This window comes from Pelodiscus sinensis, chromosome 1 (assembly GCF_052426305.1).
Source record: "Pelodiscus sinensis isolate ZL-2025 chromosome 1, ASM5242630v1, whole genome shotgun sequence".
Taxonomy (NCBI): domain Eukaryota; kingdom Metazoa; phylum Chordata; order Testudines; family Trionychidae; genus Pelodiscus; species Pelodiscus sinensis.
In genome coordinates this window covers 293,911,389-293,933,294 of record NC_143052.1, presented here as the reverse complement: position 1 = coordinate 293,933,294, position 21,906 = coordinate 293,911,389, and the positions used below count along the sequence as shown (strand labels likewise).

Genomic DNA, 21,906 nt, shown 5'->3' with positions numbered 1-21,906 from the left:
TAATTCATCCAGAGAAGGCACAGCTCGTTAGACAGGAGGTAGACTACCTGGGTGTACATCTTGGTCAAGATGGTAGAAGACCAGATCAATCCAGAGTGGAGCTGATCTCAAAGTTACCTGCTCCAACGGATGTACACAGCCTCCGTACGTTCCTAGGCCTGATCGGATTCTCACGAGATTTTATTGAGGAATTCGGTAAAAATGCCCGACCACTCTACAAATTATTAAATAAGAGACAAGAGTGGGAGTGGGGCCAAGAACAACAAAGAGCCTTCCAATATCTACGGACTGCCTTAATGAAAGCACCAGTTTTGGCGTATCCCAACCCTGAAAAAGAGTACTATCTTACCTTAACAACAGGAAAAGAAGCATTAGGAGCGGTTCTTTTACAACACCAGGGCACCTCTTTAAAACCGGTGGCCTATGGGTCAAAAACCCTATCTGGTGTAGAAAGACAGTACACCACTTGTGAGAAAGAGGTATTGGCTCTGACATGGGCGCTAATCCACTGGGAATACCTAATTGGAAAGGCACCCGTAGTCTTACGAACCAGTCATACCCCAGTAAGCTACATAATATCCGGCCAGGCTAATAATGGAAGAGTTAGCCATCCAAGGTTAGCAAAGTGGACACTAGCCTTGTTGAATCATAACATCAAGATCGAGCCAACGAAGACCACATCATTGGTTCCATCAGTCCTTGCAACACCAATAAGTCCCGAACAAGATCATGAATGTCCAATTCCAACTCAAGTAGAAGCAACAATTAAATCACCTTTCAATTTACTGTCCAAATATGAGGATGTCAAGAACGAAGCTATTCATAACATCTGGGTAGTAGATGGCAGTTGTTACCGCCATGAAGGCAGTATAGTTACTGGTGCTGCAGCGCTCCATGCATCTACAGGAAGAAAGATTCAAAACCCTGTAAGTTTACCATCAGCACAAGCTGCAGAGATCATTGCAGTGATCCTGGCATTGGAGAATGCTGATACCACAGAAAACTTAGCTATTTGTACCGATTCCGATTGGGTACTCCGATCTTTTATAGATTGGATGGTCGTCTGGAAACAGCAAGACATGTGCACTAACGACAGACGACCAGTGAAGTACGCTCAATTGTTGAACTATGCCTGGAAGTTAGCTGAGGCAAGAAAAGGAAAAACCTATCTCTTTAAAGTACGTGCACACAGGAAAGATCAAAAAGAGATATCTTTGCTTAATAATCATGTGGATCAATTAGCTAAGCAAGCTGCCATTTTGGACAAGAAATTGACTTGGAATTTACCACCACAGCATGAGAAAATCGATGCTGTCAATGTTGCTCCACCATTAAGAGATACTGTGGACATTGTCAAGGTGCAAAATTCTGATAAGGAGATCAGCACGCTATTAAATCAGGGACAATATAAAAACTATAATATCAAGAGACATGAAAAAGGACCCATAATGGCTCAAGAAGTTGTGAATGGCCAAGATACTGGGATTCCTCTTCTGGTAATGCCAACTGCACTGAGAACAGACTTGATCGAACTAGCACACGCGCAAGGTCATTTTGGCCTAGAAAAGACCCTCTCCCGTATCAAGACAGTGGCTTGGTGGCCTCAGATGAGAGCAGACACAGAAAAATACATCAATAATTGTTTAAGGTGTGCTCAAAATAATCCAAAAGCAATGAACAATCGTATCCCTTTAAAGCATCAATCCATCGATGGGCCTTGGAAGCGTATCCAAATCGACTTCATTGGACCGCTACCAAGGACTGGCAAGGGAAACGAGTACTGTTTGGTGATCATTGATCCATTCACCAAATGGATAGAGGCTATCCCCACTAGAAACTGCACAGCCAAGACAACAGCTCGTGTGTTATTAAATGAGATCTTCTCAAGATACGGATTACCATCAGTTATTGACAGTGACCAAGGGTCACATTTTACAGCAGAAATCATCAAACAGCTTTGTGTAGCGCTTGGTGTTAGACAGCGTTTTCATATCGCAGGACACCCACAGTCGTCTGGACTAGTGGAGCGTTCAAATCGTGTCCTGAAAACAGCTTTGAGAAAAGTTGTGGAAACTTCAGGCAAGCAGTGGGATGTACATCTCCCATTGATCCTGATGGCTATAAGGTCAACCATAGGAGCACATAGCTACACGCCCTACGAAGTCCTCTTCGGCCAATTGATGAGAACACCGGAATTATGGTGGGTCGAAGGAGGGGTGCCACCAGAAGGCTTCCATCCTCGGATAAAGACCTCCGAGTACCTGAAGCAACTACTGGAAACGTTGAGTCAAATTCAACAATCAGTGGCAGTTACCTTAAAAGGAAATATTCAGAAGATGGATAAAAGATTATCTGAAGAGCTAAAATTCCACGAATGGAGTGTCGGTGATAAAGTCCTATACCGACACTTCAGTGAGAAAAGTCATCCCTTATCTCCGAGATGGTTGGGGCCTTGTTATATCATTAATAAAGCTGGCCCAACAGTGTACCAAATTGAAATACACACCAAAAAGAACCGGAAGATTGCTAAATGGTTCCATTCAAGTCAACTTAAGGAATGGAAAGGAAATTAGGACATGATAGCAGTTAGATAGTTAGGAGGGGTAGGAAGAAGTTAAACATCAAGAATGAAGATCATAACTAATACCCTATTATGTTTTGTCTTTACTTAGGAAAGTCATCAAGAAGGCCTTACTAAATACTGCTTATACATATAAGTAGAATGAAAGTTATACATTAATATATTGGGTATATAGTACTGATTGTAGCCAGTGTTTGGACAGTTACATTAAGTGATGGAGTATCTTATTTTGCAAAACTAGTAATAGGGCAAGATGAGGTATGGAGATGTCGCGCAGGGGATATTCCATTAAAATATTGGAATATTATTAGAACCACTGCGAGTGACGAGTCTACAGGACACTTCTCCATCTGTTCAAAGATTACAGTAACAGTCTTCAAGATCTAGATGGCACCGGCATATTAGGAAGTGACATAATGCGAAAACTCGGTCTCATTATTGATCTACCAAATAGACGAGTCCGACGGGCAGAATTTGGCAGAGCAGATACTGCTGTGGTAATTCCCAGTGGACATCGCCTAGGTGCAATCAAGGCAAGTGAAGGTTTAAAAACACCTAACTGGGATGAAGACATCCAAGAAGTAATTAAAGATCAGCTGGCTGTGTTTGCCACACACAAGCAAAGTAGTGGAAAAACCGGTGAAGTTGTGGAAGTCCCTGGTCCGGATCCGAAACCGCTAAGGCAATATCGCTACCCTTCAGAAGCAGAGAGTGGAATAGAGGAGACTATCAATAATTTAGTCTCCCAGGGAGTTTTAATTAAGACACAAAGTCCCTGCAATTCGCCCATATGGCCCATGATTAAATCAGACAGAAAAACTTGGAGGTTAACAGTGGACTACCGGGGTGTTAATAAAGTGACTCTGAGGATGGCTCCTATTGTGGCCAAATTTCCGGAAATCATGGCCCAAATTGCTGAAGGTGCAAGATGGTTTTCAGTCATCGATATAAGTAACGCATTCTTCTTGATACCAATTGCCACCTCTGCTTGGCATAAGTTTGCGTTTACTTTCAAGGACCAACAGTATACTTTTACAAGACTACCACAAGGTTTTCACAACTCGCCAACGATATGTCACAGAATCATTCGGAAGGTCCTGAAAGATCTGCCAAGTGCCAAGCATATTATGTCATATGTTGATGACATATTAATTGCTATGAAAGACTGAAAGTCTCATTTGAAAGTACTAGAAGAGGTATTGGCTGCCTTACAAAAAGCAGGGTTCTTAATTAACCCAGAAAAGGCACAGCTTGTGAAGAAGGAAGTAAATTATTTAGGTGTACAGCTTGGACAAGCTGGAAGAAAACCAGACCAAGCAAGAGTGGAGCTGATCTCTAAGCTACTAGCGCTCACCAACGTACACAGCCTCCAGACCTTTTTAGGTCTAGTTGGTTTCTCTCGAGATTTCATCGAGGAGTTCGGCAAAAACGCCCGACCACTCCACAAACTGTTAAATAAAAGGCAAGAGTGGGAATGGGGCGAAGAGCAAAAGCAAGCTTTTCAATACCTCCGAACAGCTTTAATGAAAGCACCGGCACTAGCTTACCCGAATCCAGATAAGGAGTATCATCTATCCCTAACTGCAGGCAAGGAGATGATTGGAGCGGTTCTGTTACAAGAACAGGGTACCTCGTTAAAGCCGGTAGCCTATGGCTCTAAAACTCTGTCCGGCTGCGAAAGACAATATTCAGCGTGTGAAAAAGAAGTATTGGCTCTAACGTGGGTGCTGATCCATTGGGCGTACCTAATTGGAAAGCACCCATCGTTTTGAAAACCAGTCATACCCCCGTACGATACATCATTTCCGGCCAGGCTAACAATGGCCGAGTGAGTCATCCAAGGCTAGCGAAATGGACGCTAACCTTGATGAACCATGACATCAAAGTTGAGCCAACAAAGAACTCGCCAATGGTTCCCGCAATCCTTGCAACTCCAATAGATCCTGGACAAGATCATCAGTGTCCACTTCCAGAATCTGGAAAATCAAAGGTCAAGTCACCTCCTAACTAAATATGAAGATGTGACCTCCTAACTAAATATGAAGATGTGAAGAACAATGCCACACAAATATATGTGGTTGATGGCAGCTGTTATCGACATGAGGGCAGTGTAGTCACTGGTGCAGCAGCTCTCCAAGCGTTTACAGGAGAAAAGATTCAAAAACCTGTGAATATTCCCTCAGCGCAAGCTGCGGAGATTATTGCTATCATTTTAGCTTTGGAGAATGCTGACACCCGAGAAAATCTGGCTATTTGCACTGACTCGGATTGGGTGCTCCGATCGTTCATCGACTGGATGATCGTTTGGAAGGACCAAAATATGTGCACAAATGATAAGCGACCAGTAAAGTATGCCCAACTATTAAATCATGCTTGGAGCCTCGCCGAAGGAAGGAGGGGTAAGACCTATCTCTTCAAGGTGCGTGCACATCGAAAAGATCAAAAAGAGATATCCATGCTTAATAATGAAGTCGATCGGTTAGCCAAACAAGCTGCCAGGTTAGGAAATGATCAGATCTGGAAATTGCCAACACCTCAAGAAGAAATCGTTGCTGTAATCGATGTTCCGCCATTGAAAGATACTGTGGACATTGTACATAGTACAGTGAAAAAGATTACAGTAGAGAAAGGCGCTATTCAGAAATTGGTGCAAGGCGCTCATGGTCTTGAATGGGTGGACTTGGGTGGACATGTTTTTAAACGAACAGATGGGTCAACGATTGGTGCATATTTAAAAGGTCTGACATTCTATCAAGATGAACTATGGAGATGTCAAGCAGTAGATCGCCCTATAAAGGAATGGGAGTATAATCCTTTGGCACAACATCAATATGAAATGATGACTACAAAAAGAAATGTCTGGACTCATCGTGAATCCCGAGATATGGTTTATAATCGCCAAGTGATCGATTCTAAAACATATAAGCCTTTGAGAGGCAATACTAATCGTTGGGAGATTAGGCTTCCCATTTTTAAGAGCCAAATGGTCACGATTCGAGTAGAGCAAGGTCATCGGGTTTGCCATCTATTTGTTCGAGATGCAATAGAGGGCAATATATTATTATATTTTGTAATTAACAAAGATGAGACTAAAGCTAATGGTTTTACTGTCCCTGGTTGGTTAAATATGCTAGCAGGTATATCTCCGACTAAGAAATGCCAATGGACATTTGTTAACCCCCATCTCTGCATAAACGAAACAATGGCACATGCACTGTCAGATACATATAATAAACGATGTCTGACTAATTGCAGAATGATAGCTCCTAGATGGACTGGGTCAACTTGTGTATATCTGGACGTTTTGTATCGTCCTATAGTAAAGCCAGGACAAATCTTATGGGTGATAAAATTTTATCATGATCACTTCACTACAACTACAATAGATGCTACTATTATATCACCAGCAAGGGTAATACATGCCACAGTGCCATTAACCTGTGCAGTGAATAGATCACCAAGCAGAATTAGTCAATTTACAGCATCACTGAGCTGCGTAGTAGATCCGCAGCCAGCTAGCTATGAATGTACTGGAGTGTTCGTAGAAAACATCACAGAATCCAACACTTGGATGGTGTTAGGGCTATTCGGGGTTAAATTTCCAGTAAAGATATTGGTGGCTGAAGAGCCTCACCGTCATGAAATCGGCCCTTATGTAGTCAAAACCAATATGGCTCGGCAAGTGCTTATAGAACCCAAATACCATGTAAGATGGGTACACGTGCCGATATCTTTTTACACCACTGACATAAATGAAAGGTGTGAGCCTTTTGTGGAGCCGCTCATACAGGGCTGGTACAAATGGTTACAATCTATCACCATTTCTGAAAGACAAACCAGAGCCAAAAGAGACATTGTAGCTAAAGTCCTAGGCGGAGTAGGTGCTGGCATGGGTGTTGCTAATGCCATCGATAATGCACACCTGTCTAAAAGCTTGGCCAAACTAACCACAGTTTCCGAAAATTTAGTACACCCCCTCGAAGAGTCTTTATTAGGGTTGGACAAAGTACAGTTAAAATTAACCGACTTATTACCAGAGTGGGCTGATTCCCAGGAGAGAGATCATGTAAAAATGCTAGAAGGCATGCAAAAGATTATTAATGATACTGCCCTAGCATTAGCCTGCACCCAAGTACAGAATATGCTATTTAGCTTATCACACAGTATAATCCATGATTCATTAGCAGGTCACTTTCCTGTGGAAATTGCCACCCTAATTTAAAAATTATCAACAGCTTTTGAAAGAGAGAATTCGGACCTATGGAATGTGCTACATGCCGAATATGACCCTAAGTATGATGTACTGCATGTTGTGCTTTTAACGGTTATAAGCGCACAAAAAGAACTAATATATCCAATATCTACACTTGGGCTGAATCTTAATGGTTCAGTAAAGATGCCTATTACAACTAGAGCCTGGGTGCGTCAAAACTCAGAAAGTGTCTTCGAAATAGTAAATATGCAAGCGTGTATGTCCCAAGATCATTTGGGATATGTATGTACATCCAACTTGTGGACTCAGGGTCATCTATGCCTAAATAGTGCAGAAGGAGAATGTAACTATGAATTACACTCTACTCTTTTAGGAAATAATAAGTCAGTGGTCGTTCAAATAGATCAGCACTGCGTGTGCATAAGAAGCCTATGTCCCTCATTTACCGTGAATAAGTTCTATACAGTAGTTATGCCGAAATTAACAAACTTATGTCTATTTAGGGTTTTTTAAATAAAAGGATGTGACATTAGCGTTATCTTGATTAATGCTGAATTTGAAGATATTACGGTACGCTATGCCATAATAGATACCATAACACCGGTGTCATTAGGACCAAGCATTAGTGCTATTAAAAACATGATGGAGCACCCTGAGTTAAAACAAATTATTTCAGATATCAAAAACGCTAGCGAAAAGGTACATGTTGTGGTCCAGCATTCTGTGGATCAAATAGTCCAAATTGGCAAGAAGATCCACATAAAAGAAACGATATGGTCCAAATTATTTGGAAACATCGTTGGAGACATAGGATATATTAGCAGTACATCTATAATAACCAATCCCTTAGGCTTGATCATCATTTATATCACTATTTTGACCATTTATGTAATAGCTTTGTCCTGTTATCTTTATTGTCCACCAAGAAAATTGTCCGAGAAGGTCTTTGCATTCGAATCTGCCTAAATTAAGGTGATAAATATCTTCATTTTCCTTTCGATCTTTATCAAGGAGGGGAAATGTAAGGCAGAAATGCTGAATGGAGGAATGATCTGAGTAAATTTTAAGGCCTGCCACCTGTAATGGATATAAGTGATGTAATTTATCACTATGTACTCTTGTAAATGTTGTGCAGAATTGTAAATTGCAAGAAAATGTTTGTAAGACCATTAATAAGGGAAAAGCTGTTTAAAATGTAGTTTTCCAAAATGGAGTCCAAAACTCCATTTTGTACCTGGAACTTTCCAGATTTGTCTTTTACAATTGGGTATGGCATAGAATGTGCAGGTAGAATATCTGAGTTCAAAACCTGAGCTACCTGTCAGTTAAATTTGCATAAACATGAATATGCATGAGCATTCCTATTAGCCAACCAATTCAAACCACGCTGGAAAAGCATCCTTGCCATGTCCAATCAGTTTAAAACATCTAGATAATGAATATGCATGAAACCACCCTATATAAGTTTGGACCGAACGTCAGTTCGTGCTGGTTCCCGGACGTAGCTGGGACCTGCAACATCATGTGTTTCGTCGGGTTAGTAGAACATCCTAGCCTGGGCTCTTTTCAGAAAGAATACCTTAATGGTATTTTCCATATATAGAATCTTTAGTATCTTAATGGTACTAGGTATCCTTGTGGTATTGAACATCTTTATGATGTTCTAGCCTACTTCTTGGGTTACATGACAGAAGGTCATTCCCACCTTTAGTATAGTTTAGTTCTTAGAATAGGATAGATCTCCCATGTGTCAGCGACAGGTGCGTCGGTCAACGTAAGGTCGGCCGTCATCGTGTTTGTTCAGCGGGCGCGTCGGAGGAGTGTAGGGTTTTATTTTAGGATTAGAATAAGTTAAGTACAGGGTCTACCATCACCAGTTCGAGACGCTACCGAAGAGCGTGAAAAGGGCTGATGAGAAAACGATCCGTGGAAGACGAATCGCCGGTCGTTGTTCCCAATTCCTGTCTTCGTGGGACTATCCTGCCTCGAATCGCCCGACGAGGGATCGCCTGGCTGTTCCTCGCCCGAGGCTCTAAAACAGCCAAAGGCTTGAGGTCACCAGCTTCTGTGGCTCCACTATTGTCGAAGACTGGTAATATTCAAGGATTTAAGGGGACTTCCCCTTCTTATCCTTTAGGTTATTGTGGAATGGGGACTGCCCCCGGGTTAATATTAAATCAAGATATTGTGTTTTAAAATTTTACTTTGTCAAACAATATAGTCCTGTTGTTATAAAATTTATACCTGGACTTATGTTTTTTTTATTCATTGCGGTTTTGCACTTTAAAAACGGTGAATAGATACGGATAGAGGTCCAAACTGTTTTACCATCCCTAGAGGATTGGGAAGTGCCGAGCACTTCTTTGAGGATTGCCCTCTTATACCTTTGGCATCCTTGATCTGTTGGTACTTATTTAAAGTACTGAGAACAGCTTCTTTGGAACTTCCCTTCAGGAAGTTGAAGGCTGATATCAAATCCCCCCTCACTCTTCTCTTCTGCAGACAAAATAAGTCCAAATCCTTCAGCCTCTCCTCATAGGTCAAGTGCTCTAGCCCCCTAATCATTTTGGTTGCCCTCTGCTGGACCCTCTCCAATGCATCTACATCCTTTCTGTAGTGGGGGCCCCAGAATTAGACGCAATACTCCACATGTGGCCTCACTCGTGCCAAATAAAGGGGAATAATCACTTCTCTAGATCTGCTGGCAGTGCTCCTCCTAATGCACACTAATATGCCATTAGCCTTCTTGGCTACAAGGGCACATTGTTGACTCATATCCAACTTCTCATCCACTGTAATCCCCAGGTCCTTTTCTGCTGAATTGCTACCTAGACAGTTGGTCCCCAGCCTGTAACAATATTGGGATTCTTCCATCCCAAGTGCAGAATTCTACACTTGTCCTTGTTGAAACTCATCAGATTTCTTTTGGCCCAATCTTCTAATCTGTCACTCTGGACCCTAACCCTGCCCTCCAATGTATCTACCTTTGCCGCTAGCTTAGTGTCATCTGCAAAGTTGCTGAAGGTGCAGTCTATCCCCTCATCCAGATCTTTAATGAAGATGTTGAATAAATCCGGCTCTAGAACCAATCCTTGGGGCATTCCATTGAAACCAACTGCCACCCAGACATTGGACCATTGATCACTACCCATTGGGCCTAACAATCTAGCGAGCTTTCTATCCACCTTACAGTCCATTTATCCAATCCATATTTCCTTAACTTGCTGGCAAGAATATTGTGAGAGACAGTATCAAAAGCTTTGCTAAAGTCAAGGTATATCACATACACTGACTTCCCCATGTCCACAGAGCCAGTTACCTCCTCATAGAAGCTAATCAGATTGGTTAGGCATGACTTGCCCTTGGTGAATCCATGTTGATTATTCCTGATCACATTCCCCTCTTCCAAGTGCTTCAAAATGGATTCCTTGAGGATCCCCTCCATGATCTTTCCAGGGACTGACGTAAGGTTGACTGGTCTCTAATTCCCTACATTGTCCTTCTTCCCTTTTTTAAAGATGGGCACTACATTTGCCTTTTTCCAATCATCCAGGATCTCTTCTGATCTCCACAAGTTTTGAAAGATAATTGCCAAAGGCTCTGCAATGACATTTGCCAACTCCCTCAGTACCCTAGGATGCATTAAATCTGGACCCATGGATTTGTGTATGTGTAGCTTTTTAAAATAGTTCTTAACCTGTTCTTTCTTCACTGAGGGCTGCCCACCTCCTTCCCATAATGCGTTGCCTAGTGCGGTAGTCTGGGAGCTGACCTTGTCTGTGAAGAAAGAGGCAAAAAAAGCATTGAGTACTTCAGCTTTTCCCACATCATCTGTCGCTAGGTTACCTCCCTCATCCAGTAAGGGCTCCACACCCTCTCTGATCACCCTCTTATTGCTAACATGCCTGTAGAAACCTTTCTTGTTATCCTTCATATCCCTTGCTAGCTGCAATTCCAATTGCTCTTTTGCCTTCCTGATAACTCCCCAGCATTCTCAAGCAATATATTTATACTCCTCCCTAGTCATCTGTCCAAGTTTCCACTTCTTATAAGCTTCCTTTTTGTGTTTAAGCTCACCAAGGATTTCCCCAGTAAGCCAATTTGGTCACCTACCATATTTGCTTTTCTTACTGCACATTGGGATGGTTTGTTCCTTCAGTAAGGCTTGTTTAAAATACAGCCAGCTCTCCTGGACTCCTTTCCCCTTCATGTTAGCATCCCAGGGGATCCTGCCCATCATTTCTCTGAGGGAGTCAACGTCTGCTTTTCTGAAGTCCAGGGTGTGTATTTTGCTGCTCTAACTAGAGTGGGCATAGACACCAGCACCACCTCTTGTGGTGGCCTGATTTCAAATGGGACCTATCAGATGGGCAGCCTCAGAACATGCTACCAAAACTGGTAAGACAGGCCTGTCTCTTCCCAGTTTGTGGCCATGCCCCCTTTTCCATGCTGAGAATTCATATACAAGGAGGCAGCACAGGAGCAGGAGGAGCAGAAGAGGAAGGGAATACATGGTTGCTCCTGCAAGGCCTCTGTCAATAGGGCACAGGGACCTGGAACTAGGGATGTAAAATCCTCTTTAATCAGTTAACTGGTTACGTTTAATGAGTTAACTGATTAACAGGCTAAAACAATTGAGCTGGAGAGGCCTCCCCACCTGCCACAGCTGGACTGGAACAGCCTCCTTGCCCTGGGCAGAGGCTCCTCCAGCCCAGCTACTTCTGGACCCTTGTGAAGCTGGGAGCTGACAGCCCCATGTGGGAGCCCAACAGTGCTTGAGCAGTCTTCTGCCTGTGGCAGGCTGCAGGCAGGAATCTGCTCCCCGGGGACCCATTCACATATGGAACACATTGGACAATTCGGTGCCTCAGACACTGTTCAGGATGTGGAGTTGACACCTGCCGAAGTGGCTACCTGAGCTCTATCCTAGCTCAAAGGAAAGTAAGGCTTATAAATTCTTACTCTACCCTGCCTAAGGTTATAGCAGATTGCTTACTGCTTCACTCTGCTTATTACCCAGGTTGCCAGATAGCTTTGAAGCCCAGTCAGGGGGGCTGCAGACCCACAGACTACTTGCCTTACTGCCCGGGGAAGGGTAATTGCCAGATTGTTGCCTAGGTCTACTGCCTCCTCCAGCCTGGCAGCTGTGGGGACCCCTTCATAAGCTGTATTAGCAGGTGTGTCATAAGCAACACAGGAGAATTCTTCTGTTCTACTCTGCTATGATTAGGCCTCAACTGGAGTATTTTGTTCAGTTCTGGGCACCACATTTCAGGATAGGTGTGGCTAAACTGGAGAAAGTCCAAAGAAGAGCAATAAAAATCATTAAAGGTCTAAAAAGATGACCTATGACTGAAGATTAGGGGGAAAAAATCTAGGTTTAGTCTAAAGAAGAGATCGCTGAAAGGAGACATACAGCCAGTCCCCAAGTTACGAACACTTGGCCGTAACTTAAAATGTTTGTAAGTAGAACCCCATTGAGTTACATTGAAACCATACTATTCGTAAGCGCGGGTCGCGTTCGTAACTCGGGGACCGCCTTAATGACCGCTTAATGGGAGGTTTGGTCATAAATGCGAACGGCCATAAATCAACTGTTTGTAAGTCAGGGACTGGCTGTAATGGTTTTTAAATACATAAAGATTGTTGAGGAAGGAAAATTCTTCTTAACCTCTGAGGTTAGGACAAGAAGCAATGGGTGTAACTTGCAGCAAAGCTGGGTTAGGTAGGACATTAGGAAAAACTTAACTATCAGGGTGGTTAAGCACTGGAATAAATTGCCTAGGGATATTGTGGAATCTCCATCATTGGAGACTGTTAAAACTAACATGTAAAAACAAAGTTAGACAAACACCTGCTTTAGATAATTTTTAGTCTTTCAATGAATGCAGGAGAATGGACTAGCCTATGACTTCTCAAGCTCCCTTCCAGTCCTGCACTTTAGTGTTCAGATACTGAAACATAAGCACTTAGCACTTAATTATTACAGCAAAAGTTCCCTCAGTGACTCCCTGTCAGTGTGTGGTTCCTAAAGAGAAAACAATGAGGAGTCCTGTGGCACCTCCGAGACTAACAGCTTTGTTGGGATATAAACTTTAATCTGTTAGTCTCTATAGTGTCACAGGACTCCTAGCAAAATGCAGGACAATGTAGCACTTTAAAGACTAACAAGATGGTTTATTAGATGATGAGCTTTCGTGGGCCAGACCCACTTCCTCAGATCAAATAGTGGAAGAAAATAGTCACAACCATATATACATACCAAAGGATACAATTTAAAAAAATGAACAAATATGAAAAGGACAAATCACATTGCAGAACAGGAGGGGGATGCGGGGGGGGGGGGGGAAGGTAAGTGTCTGTGAATTGATGATATTAGAGGTAGGGAGAGGACTCCTAGTTGGTTTTGCAGCTACAGACTAGCTGAGCTGGGGCTTCGGCACCTAAATCGGAGGGTTAGGTACCTACACATCTTGTGGCTTACCTGTGCCTGCCCTACATCCCATCCCACGGCGCTGCTCCACCCATTCCTTGTTACCAATGCTGTTTCCATGGCATCCTGCAGCATTTTGTTTGGGGAGGGGGGATACACGGCGTGTGGTCCCAGACCCCTTTTGGAGCCTCTGACAGGTGCTTCATCCGCCATTTCGACCCTGGGCGCTGGGGATGTTCTCGGAGGCGCTGAGTGCGCTCCAGAGCCCGGGGGACGCCTCTAAGACAGGGCCAGAGGGCTGCGGGAGCCGGGGCTAGGAAAGTCCTGCCCCAGGCGCGGTTGGGCCGGCGGACGAGCCCCTCGCCCCTCACGCACCTCTTGGCCGGGCTGCTGGATGCCCCGGCAGGCGGGGCGGGGGTTCAGGCGCTGCCGCCGCCGGCCTGTGGGAGGTGCCAATGCGCCCTCCCTCCCGCGGGCCGACGAGGCGCCTGAGCGGAGCGGCACCTACCCGGCTCCCAGGGACGGAGGGAGGAGCCGCCGCCGTCGCCCGGAGGAAGGTAGGAGGAAGGGGGGTTGTCGCGGGCACCTCATCCCCCTCCCCCGGCCTGGGCTGAGGCGAGAGGAACCCGCGCGCGCCGTTCTACGGGCGGGGGGCGCGGCGAGGCCGTTACGGTTCAGTCAGAGGGGAACGTTTCCCCGCCCCCTCGGCCGCTGCTGCGCCACCCGCGGCGGGGGCCGCAACGGCCGCCGTGCTGGGACGTGGCGGGAGGGGAGAGGAGGGTTAGGGCCGGTGCTGGAGATAGATGGGGGGAGGGGGGTAGAGCCTGTTTCGCTCTGCGGCGTAGCCGCCTCTGGCCTGCGCTGCGCCGTGTCTCCGAGGGGCGGGGCGCTGCCTGACAGGAGCATTTCGCTCCTGCGAACCAACCGCTTCCCAGGTCGAAGGCGCAGCGTGGGGTGGAGGCCAGGAGGCCCCTGCCCGTGTGCGCGGCGGGCCCTGGGGTGCAAGGTGGCTGCAGGCTCAGCGTGGAGGAGCCAGTGCTGGGCCTCTGCCCATTTGAGATTTTGGAGCTAGGAACTGAGACTTCGCACTGGGGTTGGCAGCTAGTATCAGGCTTGCATTGCCCAGCTGTGATACGAGGGAGGCTTTTGCAGATGGCCCCAGTTGTGGAGCTGCGGTGCAGCCTGAAGCTCGCAAAGGGCTGGATAACAATAGCTCAGCTTAGTCCATCAGAAGAGGACAAAGCTTTCTTGACAGTCATATGGAAACACGTTTTGTGATCTTGCTGCTACCTCTGAGTCCAGGATCAGAGATGGGGGAGAAAACTAGGAGTGTAAGTGACCAGTCCACTACCTGATAAGCAGAGGCTATTGGGTAGTTGAGTCACTACTCAACTAGTCACTTCCCCCACAGCAAGGGGAGAGCAGGAGCTGGTGCTGGGGGGAGCCAACTTCAAAGCCAGTCCCCCCCAGCATGGTTGTGGCAGGGGAGGCAGTGGCACAGCAGGAAATGGCGTGAGCAGGGGCTGATGCAGTCCCTACTCCCACTGGTCTGACTGCTGTGCCCTGCTTGAGTCCCTGCCTGCACCTCTGCCTTTTCAACGTAGTAAGAGCCACAGGTGGGTTTGCGAGTGCCCTGCCCCTTGTTGACTAATCAAGTAATCGATGGAAATTCGTTCAGCTGCTCAGTTAGCTGATTAATCGAAATTTAACATCCCTAGAAAAAACAGGAATTACCATACTTTATCAGTGCCATGGTCCATGCAGCCCATCTGCCTCTGCGTTGGTCAGTATGAGATCCTTGAGGAAAATACTAACCAAGTCCTTAAATGGGCAATTATGGAATAATTTATACTCGAAGTATTCTTGTCCCTTTGCTTAGACTGCTCTGTGCTAGGGATGTAAGCAACTAGTTGACTACCCGATAAGCAGGAGGGGTGGAGGTGGCTCCTGTACTTTCCAAAGGAGAGACACCACCTAGACTTATCAGGTAGTCAAATAGTCGCTTACATCCCTAATGTGATTGCCTCATCTCAAAAAAGATATATTAGCATTGGAAAAGGTTCGGAAAAGGGCAACAGTAATTATTACTGGTTTGGAATGGGTGCCATATGAATTAAAAGGACTGGGACTTTTCAGCTTAGAAAAGAGGAGACTGAGGATAGAGGTCTATAAAATCCTGACAGTTATGGCAAAAGTGAATAAGAAAAAGTTATTTACTTGTTCCCCTAACATAAGAACTAGGTGTTACCAGAAGAAATTAGTTATGGTTGCCAGATGATTTCAACAAAAATACCGGACACACTTGACATTACATCACAATCTACTTTACATCTTATTTAGAAAATACCAGACATTTATTATTTTCTCATTTATATTTTCTCAGTTTGTTTCCCGAACAGAACGCTCAAATACTGGACTGTCCGGTACAAAACCGGACATCTGGCATCCCTAAAATTAGTAGGTAGCAGGTTAAAACAAAAGGAAGTTTTTCTTTAGGCAGCGCATAGTCAACCTGTGGAACTCCTTGCCAAAGGATGTTGTGAAGACCAGGACTTTAACTGGGTTCAAGAAAGAACTAGATACATTCATGGAGATTAGGTCCATCAATACTTATTAGCCAAAATGGGTAGGAATAGTGTCCCTAGCCTCTGTTTGGGTATGTCTACACTACCACCCTAGTTCGAACTAGGATGGTTAATGTAGGCAACCAGAGTTGCAAATGAAGCCCGGGATTTGAATTTCCCGGGCTTCATTTGCATATTGCCGGGTGCCGCCATTTTTAAATGTCTGCTAGTTCGGACTCCATGCCCACGGCTACACGCGGCACTAGGTAGTTCGGATTAGGCTTCCTATTCCGAACTACCGTTACTCCTCGTGGAACAAGGTGTACCGGTAGTTCGGAATAGGAAGCCTAATCCGAACTACCTAGTTTGTGCCGCGTGTAGCCGCAGGCACGGAGTCTGAACTAGCGGACATTTAAAAATGGCGGTACCCGGAAATATGCAAATGAAGCCCGGGAAATTCAAATCCCGGGCTTCATTTGCAACTCCGGTTGCCTACATTAACCACCCTAGTTCGAACTAGGGTGGTAGTGTAGACATACCCTTTGTTAGGGTCTGGAAATGGATGACAGGAGAGGATTCACTTGATTACCTGTTTCTGTTCACTCTGTCTGGGGCATCTGGCATTGGCCACTGTTGGAAGACAGGCTACTGAGCTAGATGGACCTTTGGTCTGACACAGTATGGCCATTCTTATGTTCTTAAAGCCAGGCTAGGTGGCTGTAAACAAACTTGATGTGACTGCAGGAAACCTGGCCACCCCCTTGGTAAATGGCCATCTGACTTACTAAAATCATGCCAGACCATGGCTATTGCCAGTCAAGAGAGTACCAGACTAGAGAGGTCCATGAAACCACTTTGAGAAAGCTGCTAACTGGCCACTCCAGTGTGTTTACTTACCAGTACCGTGGTCATGGAACCTCGCAGCTCCCATTGGCTCTGGTTCACTATTTGCAACCAAGGGGAGCTGCGGGAAGTGGCTTGGACCAGTGGTTGTGGGGCAGGCCAATCCTCCCCTACAGGCAATCCCCTAACCTGAAACAAGTTCTTTCCAGCAACCACACAGCATACCTCCACTATACTCATCTAGGAACCTACCCCTGCAATGAACTATGGTGCCAACTCTGTCCATACCTCTATACAAGTGACATCATCACAAGACCTAACCACATAAGCCACCACCACATCAGAGGCTCATACAACTGCACATCCACTAATGCGATCTATGCCATCAAGTGCTAACTATGCCCCCTGCCGTGTATATTGGCCAAACTGGACAGTCTCTACGACAAAGGATAAATGGATACAAATCAGATATTTGAAATGCTAACACACAGAAACCTGCTGGGGAACATTTTATCTTGCATGGGCACACATTAATGGATCTAAAAGTGACTATACTATCACAAAGCAATTTCAAAAACCAGCTAGAGAGAGAAGCTGTGGAACTTGTCTTCATTTGCAAATTTGACACCTTTAATCAGGGTTTGAACAAAGACCTGAACTGGATAGGCTGCCACATTCAGCAACCTAATAACATCAAAAGCTAAGTTCTGGGCATTTAAGGCCACTCTATTAGCCTCATTTAGTATGGACACTTTAATTGATAAGATTTTTTTCCTTCTCTTTCCTTCCCCATCCCCTCTTTTTCTGCTATTTATTTGTATCCTGGACCCCTTGCTTCATTCATCTGAAGAAGTGGGTTGTGCCCACAAAGGTTCATGATATCATTTACATTTTTATCTCTAAGGCAGGGGTGGGCAATAATTTTTTGCTGGGGGCCACTTCAGAAATTTTTGAAGTGGCCCTGGCCTGCACCAGAAGGGGTGGGGCCTCAAGCTTCCCTGCTTCCCCACCTACAGACTATGATTGGTCTAACGGTGGGGGAGTACGTGAAGTCTTTGCCCTCCCCAGAGGTTCTCCCTAGGTAACTATGCCCTGAGGTAGGAGGAGACTTTGCATGCTTCCCCTTCTGCCCCCAGGCCAATCGGGTTGGGGGCGGGGGAGCGTGTGAAATCTCTTCCTGCCCTGCCAGGAGCTCATGGTGCTTCTAAGCGCTGTGCACTGCTTGCAGGGCAGAGGAAACTTCAAGTGGTCCCCCACTCCCAAGCCCTGAGTGGCCTGGACGTGGGGGGAGTATGCAAAGTTTCCTCTGTCCTACCCCCACCCTGCAAGGAGCACAAGGTGCTTAGAAGCGCTGCATACTCCTGGTAGGGCGGAGGAAACTTTGTGCGCTTGCCCCCTCCCCCAGACCCTAACTGAAAAACAGATTAAAATTTTGCCACTTTCTCTTTCTAAATCACCTTTGGGCTAAAAACTAGTCAGAGAATATTCAATGCAATGTTTTAAAAAGTTATCTTAAGCCAATTTTAGGCAGTTTTGAAAAATGGCCTTTTCAGTGGAAGAGTAGCAGGCCAAAGTCCCTCTGTAATTTTACAGACCAAATGTTGAGAAGTTTGTCCATTCTTTGATTTCCTTTTCAACACACACATATTTAGTTGAACTGAAATGCAGACAGTTCTATATGATATAGTCACTAGGTATATGGTATCGTGATTGTAACCAAAATTATTTCTCTTCAGGCTGGTCTGCAGGATCAAGTCCATATGGAGGCTGAATCTCCTGTTTCCCATGGAGTCACTACCAAGGTCAGAGTTGAGCATCACAACAGTATATGAGTTTGTATTGTGCACATCATGGTACATTACTTATAGATAAAGACGTTTAGTTGGCTGCAGTATAATAGTGCTTTAATTAAGGTAATGAGAGCATTACAAGACCAAGAATTCAGATAAGCAGCATTTCTCTCATAAGTGTTAATGTTCTTACTGAGTCAAGAGAACATTAAACAGAGGAACAATATATTTTCATTAAGTAGTTTGATTTGCACCCCTGGTCTACAGAATCATTTTACATTTAGCATAAGTCTCCACGCTAATTCATTCCAGTCTAGAGGTTTGGCAACACACACCTGTAGCAACTTATTATTTTGCATTGATGTGTGACAATTTTCTTTTTGCCATTTTTTCATCCTAGAAGTGTGAAACTGAATAAAACACTTAAATTTGGAAGCATAATAGTGGGGTTTTTTTAAACTGTCCTAGGCTGTGTCTACACTGGTGCGATCATGCACAAAAGCAGCTGCTCTTGCGCAAAAACTTGCTGCCTGTCTACACTGGCCGCGTGTTCTTGCGCAAGTAAACCAACGTTCTAATGTATGAAATCAGGGCTTCTTGCGCCAGAACTCTGATGCTCCCGCTCAGGAATAAGCCCTTTTGTGCAACTGTTCTTGCACAAGAGGCCAGTGTAGACAGGCAATATGAATTTCTTGCGCAAGAAAGCCCTATGGTTAAAATGGGCATCAGAGCTTTCTTGCGCAAGAGGGCGTCTACACTGGCATGGATGCTCTTGCTCAAAAGTACATCTCTTGCGCAAAAGCACATGCCAGTGTAGATGCTGTCTTCTGGAAGAGTTTTTGAAGGAGACTTCTTCCGCAAAAGAGTTTTTGCATGGGAACGCGCCAGTGTAGACATAGCCCTAGCGAGAAAACTGGGCTACTTAGTTTCTGTATGGATTGTTAAAATCAGATTGCTACTTAGGGGCAAAGGCAACTAAGAAAATAGAAAATTAAAAAAAAAGACCCCTTATATTAGGGGGGTCCCCTGTTTCAGAGGATGCAGGCCCCTTTTCCTGCATCTATCTTCGGTTGGAGTAAGCCCTCAAAGTACCCTCCCAGTGTGATGTATAAATAAAGAAGGACACTCTAAAATAAGATAACAAATGTATTAGGGAATTAAATTACAATAAGTGGGAAAATGGGGATTTCATATAAGAATTAAAATAATAACACAAATGGTAACACATCCTTACTCAACTGTGACTAAATAACAGTATATAGCAGTGTGTCACATTACCGAATTGGAGGGAAGCAGCCAGATCGCTGCTGCACCCGTAGGTGGGGGTGTTGGCCCCAGAAATTGGTATAAAAGGGAGCCATGTGGGGTATTGAAGAGAAGACAGGAAAGAACCCTAAGAAAGTAAACCCCTGTTACATTCAGAGGTGCAGGTGGTATTAGGATGGATGATGCCATACAGCCAGGGCCTGGGATGGAACATTTAGCATGCTTGTTTCTATTGTTCAAAATTTAACTTCTACCTTTAAGTTTAGTTAGTGCAGTTATTTGCTTTTTATATTTTTCATTTTGTGTGGGGTGTTTGTTTCATACTTCTTTTTTCTGAGGTGTTCTATCTCAAGATCCTCCTCATCTTTGGGGTATGCCAGTATCTCCAAGTCTAAAGCACTGCCTCACCTACTGGGAGTTTATCCCAGTCAGTGACAGGACGCCCACAAGTTATTTGCTATTTGGGGGAATATTCTTAACCCTCGAAAGTGAACTATCTGCTTAGCATTTAAAATCAGAACTAGGAAAAATCAGGATATAAGGCATGAACTCCTGATTATGGAGCATTCCCTTTTCCCAACTTGGATTCAGACCAAGAGCCCCCACACCCTGTACACCTACCTACAAGTGAACATAGCATCTGCACCTTTTTCACACAGAAGGGTTCATTGGATGATATAAGAAGACTGGAGTAATTTTTCCAAGGAGCCTACTTCAAAAAAGCCTTGGTCTCCTTGAGATAAGAATATGCTAAAGATCTTAGATTCTTTTCTGGGTACTGGTAAGGTTTCGGTCTCAGTTGGTACTGGTTCTGCATCTAGCTCTTTTAAGGGTCATCATACCAGATATGTCTCAGTAGTGAATAGTGATACATTAGTATTCATGTTTAAATGGTTAATGAATGAGCCCAGGCTCATCAGTTAATTTTTAAAGTTACATGCAAGCCCCCCCACCTTCCCACACTGCTGCCTCTGTATAAGAGACAGTGGGGAGGAGCAGGGAGTAGGCATGAGGCAGTGCTCCCTGCAAGTACCAACTCCCACGTTCCCCCTTGCCTCCGGCTGCTGCCTCTGATACAGAGACAGCCGTGCAGTGGGGGGAGGGAGGCAGCATATAACTGCTGAAAATGTAATCAGTTACTAGGGCTGACAAGTGATTAAAAAAATGAATTGCGATTAATTGTGCGATTAAAAAAATTAATCGTGATTAATCGCACTGTAAAACAATAATTAGAATACTGTCTGTTTAAATATTTTGGATGTTTTCTACATCTTCTAATATATTGATTTAAGTTAGCACACAGACTAATACAAAGTGATATTGCTCACTTTATATTTATTTTTTTATTATAAAACACTTACACTATGAAAAAAACCCTTCAGTTTATCTCAGTGAAGTATTGTAGTGCTGAACTTAAATTCTTCTATATAATCAGTATATTTGTGTCCTATTCAAAAGAGTTCTTTTTTAACTAAGCCTGAGCTGTGGGCAGCACAGGGCCGAAGAGGGTAGACTCTGCGAGGGGCAGTGCAGAGTTGGGGGGGCTCAGCCCCCAACTGCAGGTAGTATAGGGCTAAGGGGTGGGGGGTCAGTCCCCAAGCTCAGGGGAGGAGTCAGCCCCTGGGCGGAGGGGGGGTCATAGACCCCCCACCATGGGCAGTGCAGAGTTTGGGAGTGGGAATTCAGCCCCAGAATCAGATGTGGGGTAGGGTCAGTCGCAACCCCAGGAGGCAAAGAGAAACGGTGATTTGGGTGAGCCCTGCTGGGGAAGGGGGGGGACAGCTTGGGCAAGTCCCCCACTCTCCAGGCTGCTGTATTTTAAAAAAATATGGTCACCTGGGAGGGGATAGGGATGGGTGTCAGGGTCTTTGCTTCTTGTTTATTTCTCTTTTAGAGTTGGGAGGGCTTCAGGGTTCTTTCCCCCTTTCTTGCTGCTTCATTTTTTTCATGCGCCCTCTGGTGGCAGTTTGCATTACTGCGCCTTACCAGAGAGAGCAGCTAATGCTGGTTTTCTGCCCTCTGTGATTAATGTGCGTTAATTTTTTTAACGTGTTAATTCTGCCCGGCGTTAATCACAGGCATTAATGCCCACTAATTGACAGTCCTATCAGTTACACGTTTACAAAAAAAAGCACTTTTTAATATCCTTCGAAGTGAAAATGTCCTTGGTACTCCACAAGCATGATTATGCTGCTGAAGACTCTTACCGCTATGAA

The 21,906-nt window shown here is 44.7% G+C and overlaps 1 protein-coding gene and 1 long non-coding RNA gene across 3 annotated transcripts in view; both read left to right on the top strand.

Annotated features, from left to right (window-relative positions):
* The window catches only part of LOC102445424 (uncharacterized), a 187,820-nt gene that overhangs the window by 20,644 nt on the left and 145,270 nt on the right, over nucleotides 1-21,906 (top strand). The gene's annotated exons all lie outside the window — the stretch shown is intronic.
* LOC102446047 (RCC1 and BTB domain-containing protein 2) overlaps nucleotides 13,646-21,906 on the top strand; it is a 52,004-nt gene continuing 43,743 nt past the window's right edge. For both annotated transcript variants that reach the window (XM_075919041.2, XM_075919042.2), the window contains exons 1-2: nucleotides 13,646-13,784; nucleotides 18,371-18,436. In XM_075919041.2, coding sequence (XP_075775156.2) covers nucleotides 13,683-13,784; nucleotides 18,371-18,436 — 168 coding nt within the window. In that variant the 5' untranslated portion in view covers nucleotides 13,646-13,682. The remainder of the gene's footprint in view (nucleotides 13,785-18,370; nucleotides 18,437-21,906) is intronic.